Below are 12,635 nucleotides of genomic sequence, written 5' to 3'. Positions count from 1 at the left end.
TTCTTGGCCTTTTCAGTTTTTTCATTGTTGACATGCTTAATAAATTTTTGCCATATATTCTCAGCAGATGAACATGTTTTTATGGTTTTGATTGAGCAATTATCCATGGTAGTATTCCAAAATCTCTTAGAAATTTCTCCAAAAGCAGCCATATGAACTTGTTCAATGACGAAAAGAAACTCGCTCTGATACCACTTGTTAGGATCGATTAGGATTGCTCTCATGTAACTTTCATGAGCAGTTCACTTGAAAAACTTCTTCTATGAGAGCAGTTGTTGTTAGAAACTAACTCTATTCTTTGTCGCGTGTCAATGTTAATTGGCCAACAAATATATGTGAGAAAAGAGACCAAATAACAGATTGAACAATTATAAAAGTAGCTTGACAAAAATATAAATAACACAGAGATTGTTTGTTCGGAGACAAAACTCCTACGTCATCCCTTCTTCCTCACGAGGAAAGGATCCACTAGAAGAATTTGTCTTATACAACGTCTTGTATGCAACCCAATCCAATTGTAAGACTTACCTTTGCATATATCGGAACTCCTAGAACAAAACCAAGTTAAGACACCACATCCTAACAATCAAAATACAATGATGAATGAATCAATAGACTCAAACAGTAGATCAACTCATCTTAAACAAATAGGCAATTGAGAGTTGAATCTTGGCCCTTGATGATCCTCAGAGATCAGATGTATGGTTTGTATATGTGGGCACGTTGAGCAGATTAGATGAATCTTTTATGAGTGCTCAAGCAGCTTGTATCTCTTGCTGTTGTATATGTTTTGTAATTCTTTTTCTACTCTTTGTCTCTACTCTGTGTCTTTTTCATACATTTATATATGCATCTTTGGAACGTACATCTTCGTCATAAATGAATGTCTCATTTACCTCTAGATCTTCAATAAGTCTTTATAAGAGCTTTAATGATGTTGCTCGTTCTTCGATAAAAATGTCTGGATCTTGTTACAGTCTTTATATTTGAAATATGTCTTGAATCAGTAGGATAATATATTTTGATTTATCTGAATAATTCATTTCCTCAGCCGTTTTGATACATGAACTGGATATATGAACAATCTTCTTCAACTTGTCTTGAACTGTATCAATATGATGTCTGACTGGACCGTTTAGTCTTGGATTTCTTGCATATCGACTGGACTGCTTGTATACCTGTTGGACTGCTTGCATTTGGACTGGATTTCTTGGACTTTAAGATATTCCGTCATCTTGATTGCTTCGAAATATTTCTTCATATTTTGTCAAATACCAAAACTTATCCCAACAACTCCGGAGGGGCCTTTCCAAAGAATAAAAGTGTAAATGGCCGCTACTATATGCTTGTCGTACAACGATCGTGATCACGGGAACCAATGATGTGCTCATAAATGGTGGTTACCACAATTGCACGTATTTCATCACCAAAAATGGAAGAAGTTTATTATTTTATTTTATGCATGATGTTTATGTTTAAGTCTTGCACGTCCAAAACATGATGATTTTTAATATGTATTAGCTATGTAATGTATGTTTCTTGCTGAGTCTTTAGACTCAGTGACTCACTATGCTTGATTGGTGCAGTTAGATTTGAGATGTAAATGAATTAAAAGCTTTGGTGAAAAGGTTGAAGAGTCCAAGAGTCGAATACATTGCATGATACGACTGTTTCGAATCTCTGACATTTTAAAGCGAGAAGACATTACATATATTTATTGTTCTTTTGTTTATTACACTAGTTTGATGCACGACCTTTAATAGTCAATGTTAAATAAAAGTTTAAATTTATTATTTTCAATAAAGTTCTCGTGGCGATGGATTTTAAGGATTTTAAGTTTTAACCTTTCATGTTGTTTATTTCATTGTGATAATTTTTATGTTTGATTTCACGAATGTTTTATAAATTTTTTTTATTGAAACTCATGTTTCGTCTGTTTTCCTAAGATTTTAATTGTCAGTTCAGGTTTGCTTTGTAAGTAGTAGTTTTTGGTGTGCCCGTATAAGAACCAGTGTTGTTTGTATGGTTGCATCTTTTATTTCAAATCTTTTCTGCAAGTTAGAGGGATTAGATTTTTAAGTGCTATTTCCATAGATTTTAATTTAAATCTTGATTCATTCAACTTTCAAACACGATGCTAGGGATGGCAATGGGGCGGGGCAGGGACGGGGATGAGGAAGGCATCCCCGTCCCCGAATACAAAACCCGTCCTCATCCCCGCATCATTCTCCGTTATTTTAAATCGGAGATTCCTCATACTCATACCCGCGGGGACTTAATCCTCATCCCCGTCCCCATACCCGAATATATATATATATATTTTTATTTTTATATATATTTTTAGTCAATTTTAATGTAAAATACATTAAAAAAAATTGGTGTAAAATATTTAGATTGTAAAATTTAAAATTAATCACAATATCTTAAATAAGAAATATATCTATCAATCAAGATTATTATTATTATTTTTGAGTTGAGGGAGGGGATTGTTATAATTGGTCTCGAAATCGAGACCTCATCTCATACTAAGGACCTTTGGGGGAGGGGATTGTCATAAGTGAATGAAAATTGTTCTTTTAAAATAGAATATTATATTTCAAATTTTAGTAAGAATATATTTTTTCTCAAATTTGTTTCAAATAATAATAAATATACATGATTAATCTTAATAGTTTATTTATGTTAAGTAATCAAATAATATTTTTATATTATAAAAATTATGTTATCATAAGCGTATGTATTATATATAATGCATAAAAATAATACAAACTAATAAATACTATTATTTTTAATATTTAGTATAATTTATATATTATTCAAAGATTTAATAAAATTTGATGGATAAAAAATATTTCTACTTCAATATTATTATTTTTATTATTATTATTATTGTTATCTCCATCCCCGAACCCACTCCAATATGCTTCGCGATTTTTTAAAAATCTCCGAACTCAAACCTATACCCGAAAAACCCGTGGGAAAAATTGTCATCCTTACACGATGCATGCTCTGCACTGTTGTATTTGAAAAATTTTCATACACTTTTTCGCATTTAAATTCTTATAAATGCCAAAAAGGGGACGTCACAGAAAATACATCTATTCAACTATCGGGGAAGCTTCTCACCATAGAGTACCCAATTTTCCCGGGTGACATCACCCTTTTCCTCGTCAGCGATTTCTTCTATGTCTTGAAGGTGTTTGTGAATATGCCTGAATTACTTTTTAATGATTACATTAATGTTCCCAGAACTCAATATTTTGCATCATCCTGGCTCCCTTTCATCTATTAGAGTATATAGCTAGGACGTGATTTTCCATCTCGTTGTTGGATCCTTAAGACTTGTTATTGTCTTCGTTGTGAAAGAAATTTGAGGTAGGGAATTACAAAAACCACCATTTTTCTTCTCTAAAAATTTCCTTTCTTACCCAATTTGGTCAACTTGAAATATTCCAAAGTTTATGACAATCAACCTTTAGCTCCTTTATCTCTCCTAAGCAAAATTCATATTACTTTCCCCCATTTACGTTTGATTTATAAATTTCCATATTTCATTTAGCACATGTCCTATCCTAATTGTCTCTTAATTTGTTCACATTGGTTTTTGCAAGAGTGTCCATTTCAAAGCAAGCAGAGTAATGTTAGATGTACACCTTGATTTACACTCTTAGTTATTAATTACAAAATTTTTTTTGATCAACTAGATATTTAATTCTTATCATGGGTAGATTTTCAATTAATGAGAGAAATGAGGAAAGTTTAAAGCAAAGGTGTAAACAAAGGTGTATAATAATATCTTTGTATATATTCTGTAATGACCCAACCCGGATCCACTATCTAATCAGAGTTAATTAGCGCATGCGATAAAACTTAAAGCGTAAGTAGCGGATAATTAAAAATACAACAAATCCAATCGGCAGAATACGACCGATGATAAAAAAAGTGTATAAATACCATTATACAACCAAATCGAAGGTTCAGGGTAAACAAATCCCTACCCTCTAAAACCTCACACTCTCGGATCCCTAATCCTGCTGAGAGCCTCCAGGACCTTCTAGCCTCAAACCTGCCCCGCCACAAGGTACACCACAATACCAAAACACAGGGGCGTGAGCGACATCGCTCAATACATAAGCAATGATATATGTACAAATATGCGCACACAGATGATCTAAAATCCCAAGTAAATCACTTGCTCATGGCTCCAGGAATATACAGTACCGGCTAGAGAGCAACTCCGTGGGGTACTCGCATATTCTATATCAGGGATGAGCCAACCCCATCCTGACCCGAATACAAAACAGGATACAAGTCCCATATGGAAACTGTCATACCTGACTCGAGTCCAACATGAGATCACTGTTTCCCTATGAAGACTGTCAATGACTCACATCTCTCAGGATGCAGTCATACGTAAAATCATGCATGTGCTAAGGCGGTAAAACATGCTAAAACATAATAAAACATATAGCACATACTCATGCAACATACATGCCAATATATCATGCCGGATATCTCGGTCAGTACTTACGTACCTCTAACACTGCTAGTCAAAACCTAGCTCCGCTGGTCTAGACCCCAAGCCTACTAGTTCAGTCTAATGCTACAACAATGCAATTACCCATTTATCAATAATTAAGCTCTAAAAGTCTTAACTAATCTATGGCATACTTCTAAATATTTTTAGGAAGCCAAAGCTATACCTGCGTCCGTCGTTAGCCCTTTGCTGTCGATAGCCTCAAAACTAGGCTATAGATCCGCTACGATCTCTAGATCGCTGTGCCACTTCCGGAATCCCAATAGGACACCTAGATCTCCCTAGATCTGAGTTAGAAGGCTTAGGAGTCGAGAGAGGAGAGAGGAGAGAGGTGCAAGAAATGAGCTCTCGGACCCTCTATTTATAGACACGGAACGGAATGTCCGTTCTCCATCGTTGCATCCGTTCTTCTGACGAACGTTGCATCAGTTTCTCTTCGTTGCTTCCGATGTCCCATCAAGTGCGTAAGCAATGACATCATCTTGCTACCGTCACGGATGACATCAGCTGCCAGAACATTGCTTCTGTTCATTAACGTTGCTTCCGTTCCTGGTCACCCTTCGGGCCATTTCCGATCATTCTGAATCCATTTCTGAAGTCCGTTAATCAACCAAAACTTACTTAATCATGTATTAATAATGCAAAACATGATCACACGATTAATATACTCATTAATCGTTAATTATGGATACGGGTCACTACATTCTCCCCCACTTAAGAAATTTCGTCCTCGAAATTTAAGTCTAGAGGAAAACATGAATAGTCAACCAAATGATCTTTATTACAACTGAACAAGTACAAACTTGATACAAGGAAGTACAAAATCTCAAAATAGCTCGGGGTGCTCGGCTCGCATCCGGCTCTCTAACTCCCAAGAAGCTTCCTCTGTACCTCAGCGCTGCCACTGTACCACCACCAACGGTATACGCTTGTTACGAAGTAACTTATCTTTCCTGTCTAGAATCCGTAAGGGCCTCTCCACATACAACAGATCCTGATCTAATTGCACCTCGGTCGGATGCAAAATATGCAACTCTTCCGTCACGTACTGTCTCAACAAGAACACGTGGAACACATCATGGATCCCCGAAAGATCTGGTGGCAATGCTAGACGATAAGCCACGTCCCCAACCTTCTCGAGAATCTCGAAAGGACCAATAAATCTCGGTGTCAGCTTATCCTTGCGACCAAACCTCATCACCTTCCGGAAAGGTGACACACGCAAGAATACATGCTCTCCTACCTCGAAGTGTAACGGCCTCGGGTGAGTGTTCGCGTAACTAGCTTGTCGATCTTGGGCCGCCTTAATCCTACGTTGGATCAACTCCACTGCATCAGTCATCTGCTGAATCATCTGAGGACCCTCAACCTGACGTCGCCAACCTCGTTCCAAAACAGAGGTGTACGACAACGTCGTCCATAAAGAGCCTCAAATGGTGCCATGCCAATGCTGCGATGGTAACTATTGTTGTAAGCGAACTCCACCAATGGTAAATGATCATGCCACGGTGGACCAAAATACATCACTGCTGCGCAAAGCATATCCTCTAAAGTGCGAATAGTATGCTCGGACTCTCCGTCTGTCTCCGGATGATAAGCCGTACTGAAGCTTAAAGTAGTACTAAGGGCTCGCTGGAAACTACCCCAAAATCTCTAAGTGAATCTCGGATCTCTATCACTAACAATTCTCAACGGAATGCCATGCAATCGAACGATCTCCCGCACATAGTGTCATCCTATCAAAGGTATAATCGCGGTTATAGGGAAGAAAATACGCTGACTTAGATAATCGATCCACGACAACCCAAATAGCATCACAATTCTTGGAAGACATAGGCAAGTGGGTGACAAAATCCATCGTCACATGCTCCCACTTCCACTCAGGAATCTCTAAGCTGTGAAGTAATCCTTCGGGTTGTCTAAACTCTGCCTTAACCTGCTGACACACAAGACATCAGGATACAAACTGATAAACGCTACGCTTTATCCCTTTCCACCAAAATCGTGTGCGAAGATCCTTATATGTCTTCATGCTACCTGGATGTATAGAGAATCGACTGCGGTGAGCTTGCGATAAGATCTCATCCCACAAAGCAGAATCCTCGGGTACTATAACTCGACCAGAAAGACACAACAGATCGTCTCCTTGCAGATGGAAACTAGAAGTATTACCACCCTCTGCCAAACGGGCTAACTTCTGAGTCCTCAGATCAGAATTCCGAGCTTCCCGGATTCGTCGATACAAGGCTGGCTCTGCAAGCACAGAAGAAACACGAATCCCTTGCTGTTCTTTCTTATGACGAAACATGAATCCCAAAGAACAACACTCCTCCACTGCCTTCGAAACCAAACTGGTATAAAGGGAACTCACATAGACCTTGCGACTAAGCACATCAGCAACAGGGTTCATAGAACCTGGATGGTACTTGATCTCACAATCATAATCCTTCAACAGATCCATCCAACGATGCTGCCGCATGTTCAACTCAGCCTGAGTGAACAGATACTTCAAACTCTTATTATCGGTGAAGATCTCGAATCTTTCTCCGTACAAATAGTGACGCCATATCTTTAGAGCAAAGACAATAGCTTCAAGCTCTAGATCATGTACGGGATAGTTCTCCTCGTGAGTTTTCAACTTTCTGGAAGCATACGCGATCACGTGGCCATTCTGAGTCAACACGCACCCCAAACCCTGGAGAGAAGCATCGGTGAAGACTACAAACCCACCTGATCCAGAAGGGAAAGAAAGAACTGGAGCTATCATCAAACGACGTCTCAACTCAAAAAAACTGTCTTCACAAGAATCAGACCACACGAAAGAAGCATATTTCTTTGTCAACTGTGTCAACGGCCTAGCTATCTGAGAGAAGTTCTCCACAAAACGCTGGTAGTATCCTACCAAACCAAGGAAACTACGAATCTCAAAAGCTGTAGTCGGACGCGACCAATTCAGAATAGCCTCTGTCTTACTAGGGTCAATAGATACGCCCTCCTGAGATATGACATTACCAAGGATTACAACTCGGTCAATCCAGAAGTCACACTTGCTCAGCTTCGAGTACAACTGTCTTTCCCTCAAGATCTGAAGTATAGTGTAGAGATGATAGGCATGCTCATCCATGCTGCAAGAATAAACCAAGATATCATCGATGAACACTACCACGAACGTATCCAGAAAATCATGGAACACCCTGTTCATCAGATCCATAAAAACAGCTGGAGCATTCATCAGACCAAATGGCATCACTAGAAACTCATAGTGTCCATACCGTGTACGAAATGTTGTCTTAGGAACATCCTCCTACCGAACTCGCAACTGATGATACCCAAACCGAAGATCAATCTTCGAATAGACAGAAGTACCCTGCAACTGATCAAAGAGATCATCTATCCGCGGAAGAGGATACTTATTCTTCACTGTCACTTGATTCAACTGACGGTAATCGATACACAACCGCATCGAATCATCCTTCTTCTTGACAAACAGCACTGGGGCTCCCCATGGCGAAACACTGGGTCGAATGTAGCCCTTATCAAGAAGATCTTGCAATTGCTTTTGCAGCTCTTTCATCTTTGATGGCGCCAAATGGAAAGGAGCTCTGGAAATCGGTGCAGTCCCTGGCACTAACTCAATGTCAAACTCGATCTCCCTCACTGGTGGAAAACCTGGAATTTCCTCCGGAAACACATCTGGAAAATCATGAACCACTGGTATCTCCCGGGTATTTGGTTCCCCTAAGGATGCGTCAATAGCGTAGATAAGGTAGTCTTCCCCGCCAGACTCAAAAGAGCCCCGGGTCTTGAGAGCAGAAATCACTGGCATCGGGGGTCGCGCTCCCTCACCATAGAAATACCAAGACTCGCCATCCTCCGAATGGAACTGAACAAACCTCCGATAGCAATCCACTATCGCGTGGTAGGTAGTTAAGAGATCTATCCCAATGATGCAATCGAAATCTTCCATAGCTAGAACCATCAGGTTAGCACTAAGCTGGTGCCCCTCGAAATCCAAAACACAACCCACAACTAGACGCTTGGCTAAAACCTCGCTACCCATAGGAGTAGAAACTACTAGCAAGACGTCTAAAGGAATGAATGACAACTTATACTTCTTAGCAAATCATGCTGATACGAAAGAATGAAATGCACCAGTATCAATCAAAACATATGCAGGAAAACCACATAAACTACAGGTACCTGCGATCATCCGATCACTGTCAGCCTCTGCCTGTTCCTGGTTAAGAGCAAAGACCTGACCCTGGGCACGTGGCCGAAAAGAAGAATGACCCCGAGAAGGAGTCTGAGTATTCTGCCGCTGAGACTGCTGCGGCTGCTAGTGCTGCTGAGAATACTGCTACTGATAAGGTGTCTGATGGTACTGAGGTGGCTGAACAAATGCCTGAGAACCTCCTGAACCACTCGCTGCCCCAATCAGCATCGGACAAACCCTCTTCATGTAACCCTCCTGGCCACACTAGAAGCATGCATTGGTCGATTAACCACACTGTCCTGGAGGATGTCTGCATCTGCACTGACAACATCGGTTCGGTCTCTGACCACCAAAATTATGCACTCCACCAGATACAGATGAAGAAGTACCTCCTGGCTTCTTGAAAGACTTTCCTTTCGGACCCAAAGTACTGGCACTCGCTGACCTGGAAGAAGAAGAGAAGAGTCCTCTATTCCTCCGGATACTGTCCTCCGCCTGGCGGTCCACCAAGCCCTCGTAGTTCATATCACTGCCCACAGCAACCTTTCGATGAATCTCAGGGTTCAGAACTTGAAGGAAATGGTCGTACTTTGCCATAGAACTATCAGCAATGTGAGGACAATAAGACAGCAGATCAAAGAACTTCTGCTAGTACTCCTCGATCGTCATCGTACCCTGTCGCAGACTCAGTAACTCACTGGCTTTCTCCTGTCAAAGAGCTGAAGGGAAATACAGTCTCTGATAAGCTGTACGGAACTCGCCCCACGTAGCTACTCCTCTCGCTGCTATGAACGCTGCAGAAGTAGATCTCCACCAGTTCCTCGTTCGACCCTCAAGCATAAAGGCAAGAATCTCCATCTTATCCTCGTCTATGCAATGGAACTCCTGAAAACACTGCTCCATCCTCTCAAGCCAATCCTCAACCTCCTCAGGCGTCTCACCTCCTGTCAAGGGCTTCGGGCTAACCTCCTTAAATCTGCGAATGCTCACTCGTCTGCGCTCCTCATGCTGACCTCTACGACGTCTAAGATCATTCGGATCGCCCCATCGAACGCCTCCTCCGCTATCGTGGCTCTCATCGTAAACTGCCACTGTTGCATAAGAACAGATAAGTACTTAATCCGCTTTTACGAAATTCCTAGTGCAATGCGCTCTGATACCAAAAAGTGTAATGACCCAACCTGGATCCACTATCTAATCAAAGTTAATTAGCGCATGAGATAAAATTTAAAGCGTAAGTAGAGGATAATTATAAATACAACAAATTCAATCGACAGAATACAACCGACGATAACAAAAGTGTATAAATACCATTGTACAACCAAATCAAAGGTTCAGGGTAAACAAATCCCTACCCTCTAAAACCTCACACTCTCGGTTCCTCAATCCTGCTGAGAGACTCCAGGACCATCCAGCCTCAAATCTGCCCCGCCACAAGGTACACCACAATACCCAAACACAGGGGCGTGAGCGACATCGCTCAATACATAAGCAATGATATATGTACAAATATGCGCACAAAGATGATTTAAAATCCCAGGTAAATCACTTGCTCATGGCGCCAGAAATATACAGTACCGGCTAGAGAACGAATCCGCGGGGTACTCGCATATTCTATATCAGGGCTGAGCCAACCCCATCCTGACCTGAATCCAAAATAGGATACAAGTCCCATATGGAAACTGTCATACCTGACTTGAGTCCAACATGAGATCATTGTTTTCCTATGGAGACTGTCAATGACTCGCATCTCTCAGGATGCAGTCATACGTAAAATCATGTATGTGCTAAGGCGGTAAAACATTCTAAAACATAATAAAACATATAGCACATACTCATGCAAATATATCATGCCGGCTATATCGGTCAGTACTTACGTACCTCTAACACTGCTGGTCAAAACCTAGCTCCGCTGGTCTAGACCCCAAGCCTACTAGTCCAGTCTACTGCTACTACAATGCAATTCCCCATGCATCAATAATTAAGCTCTAAAAGTCTTAACTAAGCTATTGTATACTCCTAAATATTATTAGGAAGCCAAAGCTATACATGTGTCCGTCGTTAGCCCTTTGCTGTCGATAGCCTCAAAACTAGGCCACAACTCCGCTACGACGTCTAGATTGTTGTGCCATTTTTGGAATCCCAATAGGACGCCTAGATCTCCCTAGATCTGAGTTAGAAGGCCTAGGAGTCGAGAGAGAAGAGAGGAGAGAGGTGCAAGAAATGAGCTCTCGGACCCTCTATTTATAGACACGGAATGGAACGTCCGTTCTGCCTGACGAACGTTGCGTCTGTTCCTCTTCGTTTCTTCCGATGTCCCATCAAGTGTATAAGCAATGACATCACCTTGCTGCCGTCACGGATGACATCAGTTGCTAGAACTTTGCTTCCGTTCATGAACGTTGCTTCATTCCTGGTCACCCTTCGGGCCATTTCCGATCATTCTGAATCCATTTTTGAAGTTCTTTAATCCAACCAAAACTTACTTAATCATGTATTAATAATGAAAAATATGATCACACGATTAATATACTCATTAATCGTTAATTATGGATACGGGTCACTACATATTCTGTTAATATCTTTCCCCTCTTAGCTTATTCGGTTCCCTAGTTTAGATTTGCTTTCTATGTAATTATTCTTGTTGTACAAGAAACTGTAGAGTTAGTTTTTGTATATATTTCTAGGCCTCGGCCATCTGATGGAATAATAAGATATATTTTCCACAAATCTCTTTATTTTATCAAAGCCATACAAAGAGCAAGAGCTCTAGTATTGACCGACGACTATATCTTCCAATCCTTCTCCAACGATTGAAACTTTCATTCTTCCACCACACACAACAATTATCGACATCTCTTCATGGGTGACGACAAGACCACCAAATCTCTTGACTCCACATCACCGTACTATCTTCATCCCTCCGACGGACCACAAATCACAATCTGTCCTATTGTGTTACGTGGTGAGAACTACAATGAAGGGGTTCGTTCAATGCGCAATAACTTTCGTGCAAAGAACAAGCTGGGCTTCCTCGATGGAACCATACCCAAGCCAAAGGATGGAACTCCAGAAGAATCTCTATGGGTCACAGTTCATTCCACACTTGTGGGATGGATTCATAATACTCTTGATCCTATCCAAAGCTCCTCCATTCCCCAACCTGGCGATGTGAAGGACACGTGGGATGATATTCAACAACGTTTCTCGATAGGAAACGGCCCAAGAATCCATGAGTTAAAGACACTTTTGGGTGCTTGCAAGCAGCGTGGCCGCTCGATGGTGAATTACTACAACAAACTACGAAAGATATGGGATGAACTTGCGGGATATTCTACAGTTCCGACGTGTACTTGTGCTGCTGCTACTTCTTTTGCTCAAGAAAAGGAGAATGAAAAAGTACATGATTTTCTTGTTGGTTTGGATTCCAATATTTATGGAATTGCCATTTCACATATCTTGATGATGGATCCTTTGCCAAGCTTAAACACGGTTTTTGCTAAAATCGTAACCGAAGAACGTCATCAATCTGTTGCTCGAGACCATGCAACCAATTCTGATGTTGTCGGTTTTGCTATGCATGGGGCTGCTCGAAGGAGGAATGAACGACCTCGAAGCGATGGCGTTTGCTCTCATTGTGGCAAACCTGGACATGTCCAAGAAAGTTTCTTTCAGCTGGTTGGGTTCCCGGATTGGTGGTACTCTGAGAACCGCAACAATGGAGGGCAAGGTGAAGGCAGCAGGTCTGGACGAGGGGGAGGCAGGAGTGCAGGTAAAGGTGGTCACGGGCAGGTAGCTCATGCCGCAGCCACCTCAAAGTCCTGTCCTCCGGCACCGGTACAGGAGTCCGATCGTCATGGTATAGCTGGTCTCTCGAATGATTAG

At 41.1% G+C, this 12,635-nt stretch overlaps 1 protein-coding gene across 1 annotated transcript; it reads left to right on the top strand.

Moving 5' to 3' along the window:
• The first annotated feature begins 11,612 nt into the window (after window positions 1-11,612).
• LOC140862752 (uncharacterized) lies at window positions 11,613-12,635 on the top strand. The gene has a single exon (XM_073265788.1). It carries the CDS (start codon window positions 11,613-11,615, stop codon window positions 12,633-12,635), a length of 1,023 nt encoding a protein of 340 aa, XP_073121889.1.

Source organism: Henckelia pumila, chromosome 4 (genome assembly GCF_033568475.1).
Source record: "Henckelia pumila isolate YLH828 chromosome 4, ASM3356847v2, whole genome shotgun sequence".
Taxonomy (NCBI): domain Eukaryota; kingdom Viridiplantae; phylum Streptophyta; class Magnoliopsida; order Lamiales; family Gesneriaceae; genus Henckelia; species Henckelia pumila.
The sequence above is the reverse complement of the archived record's forward strand: the minus strand, read 5'-3'. Positions and strand labels throughout refer to the sequence as shown.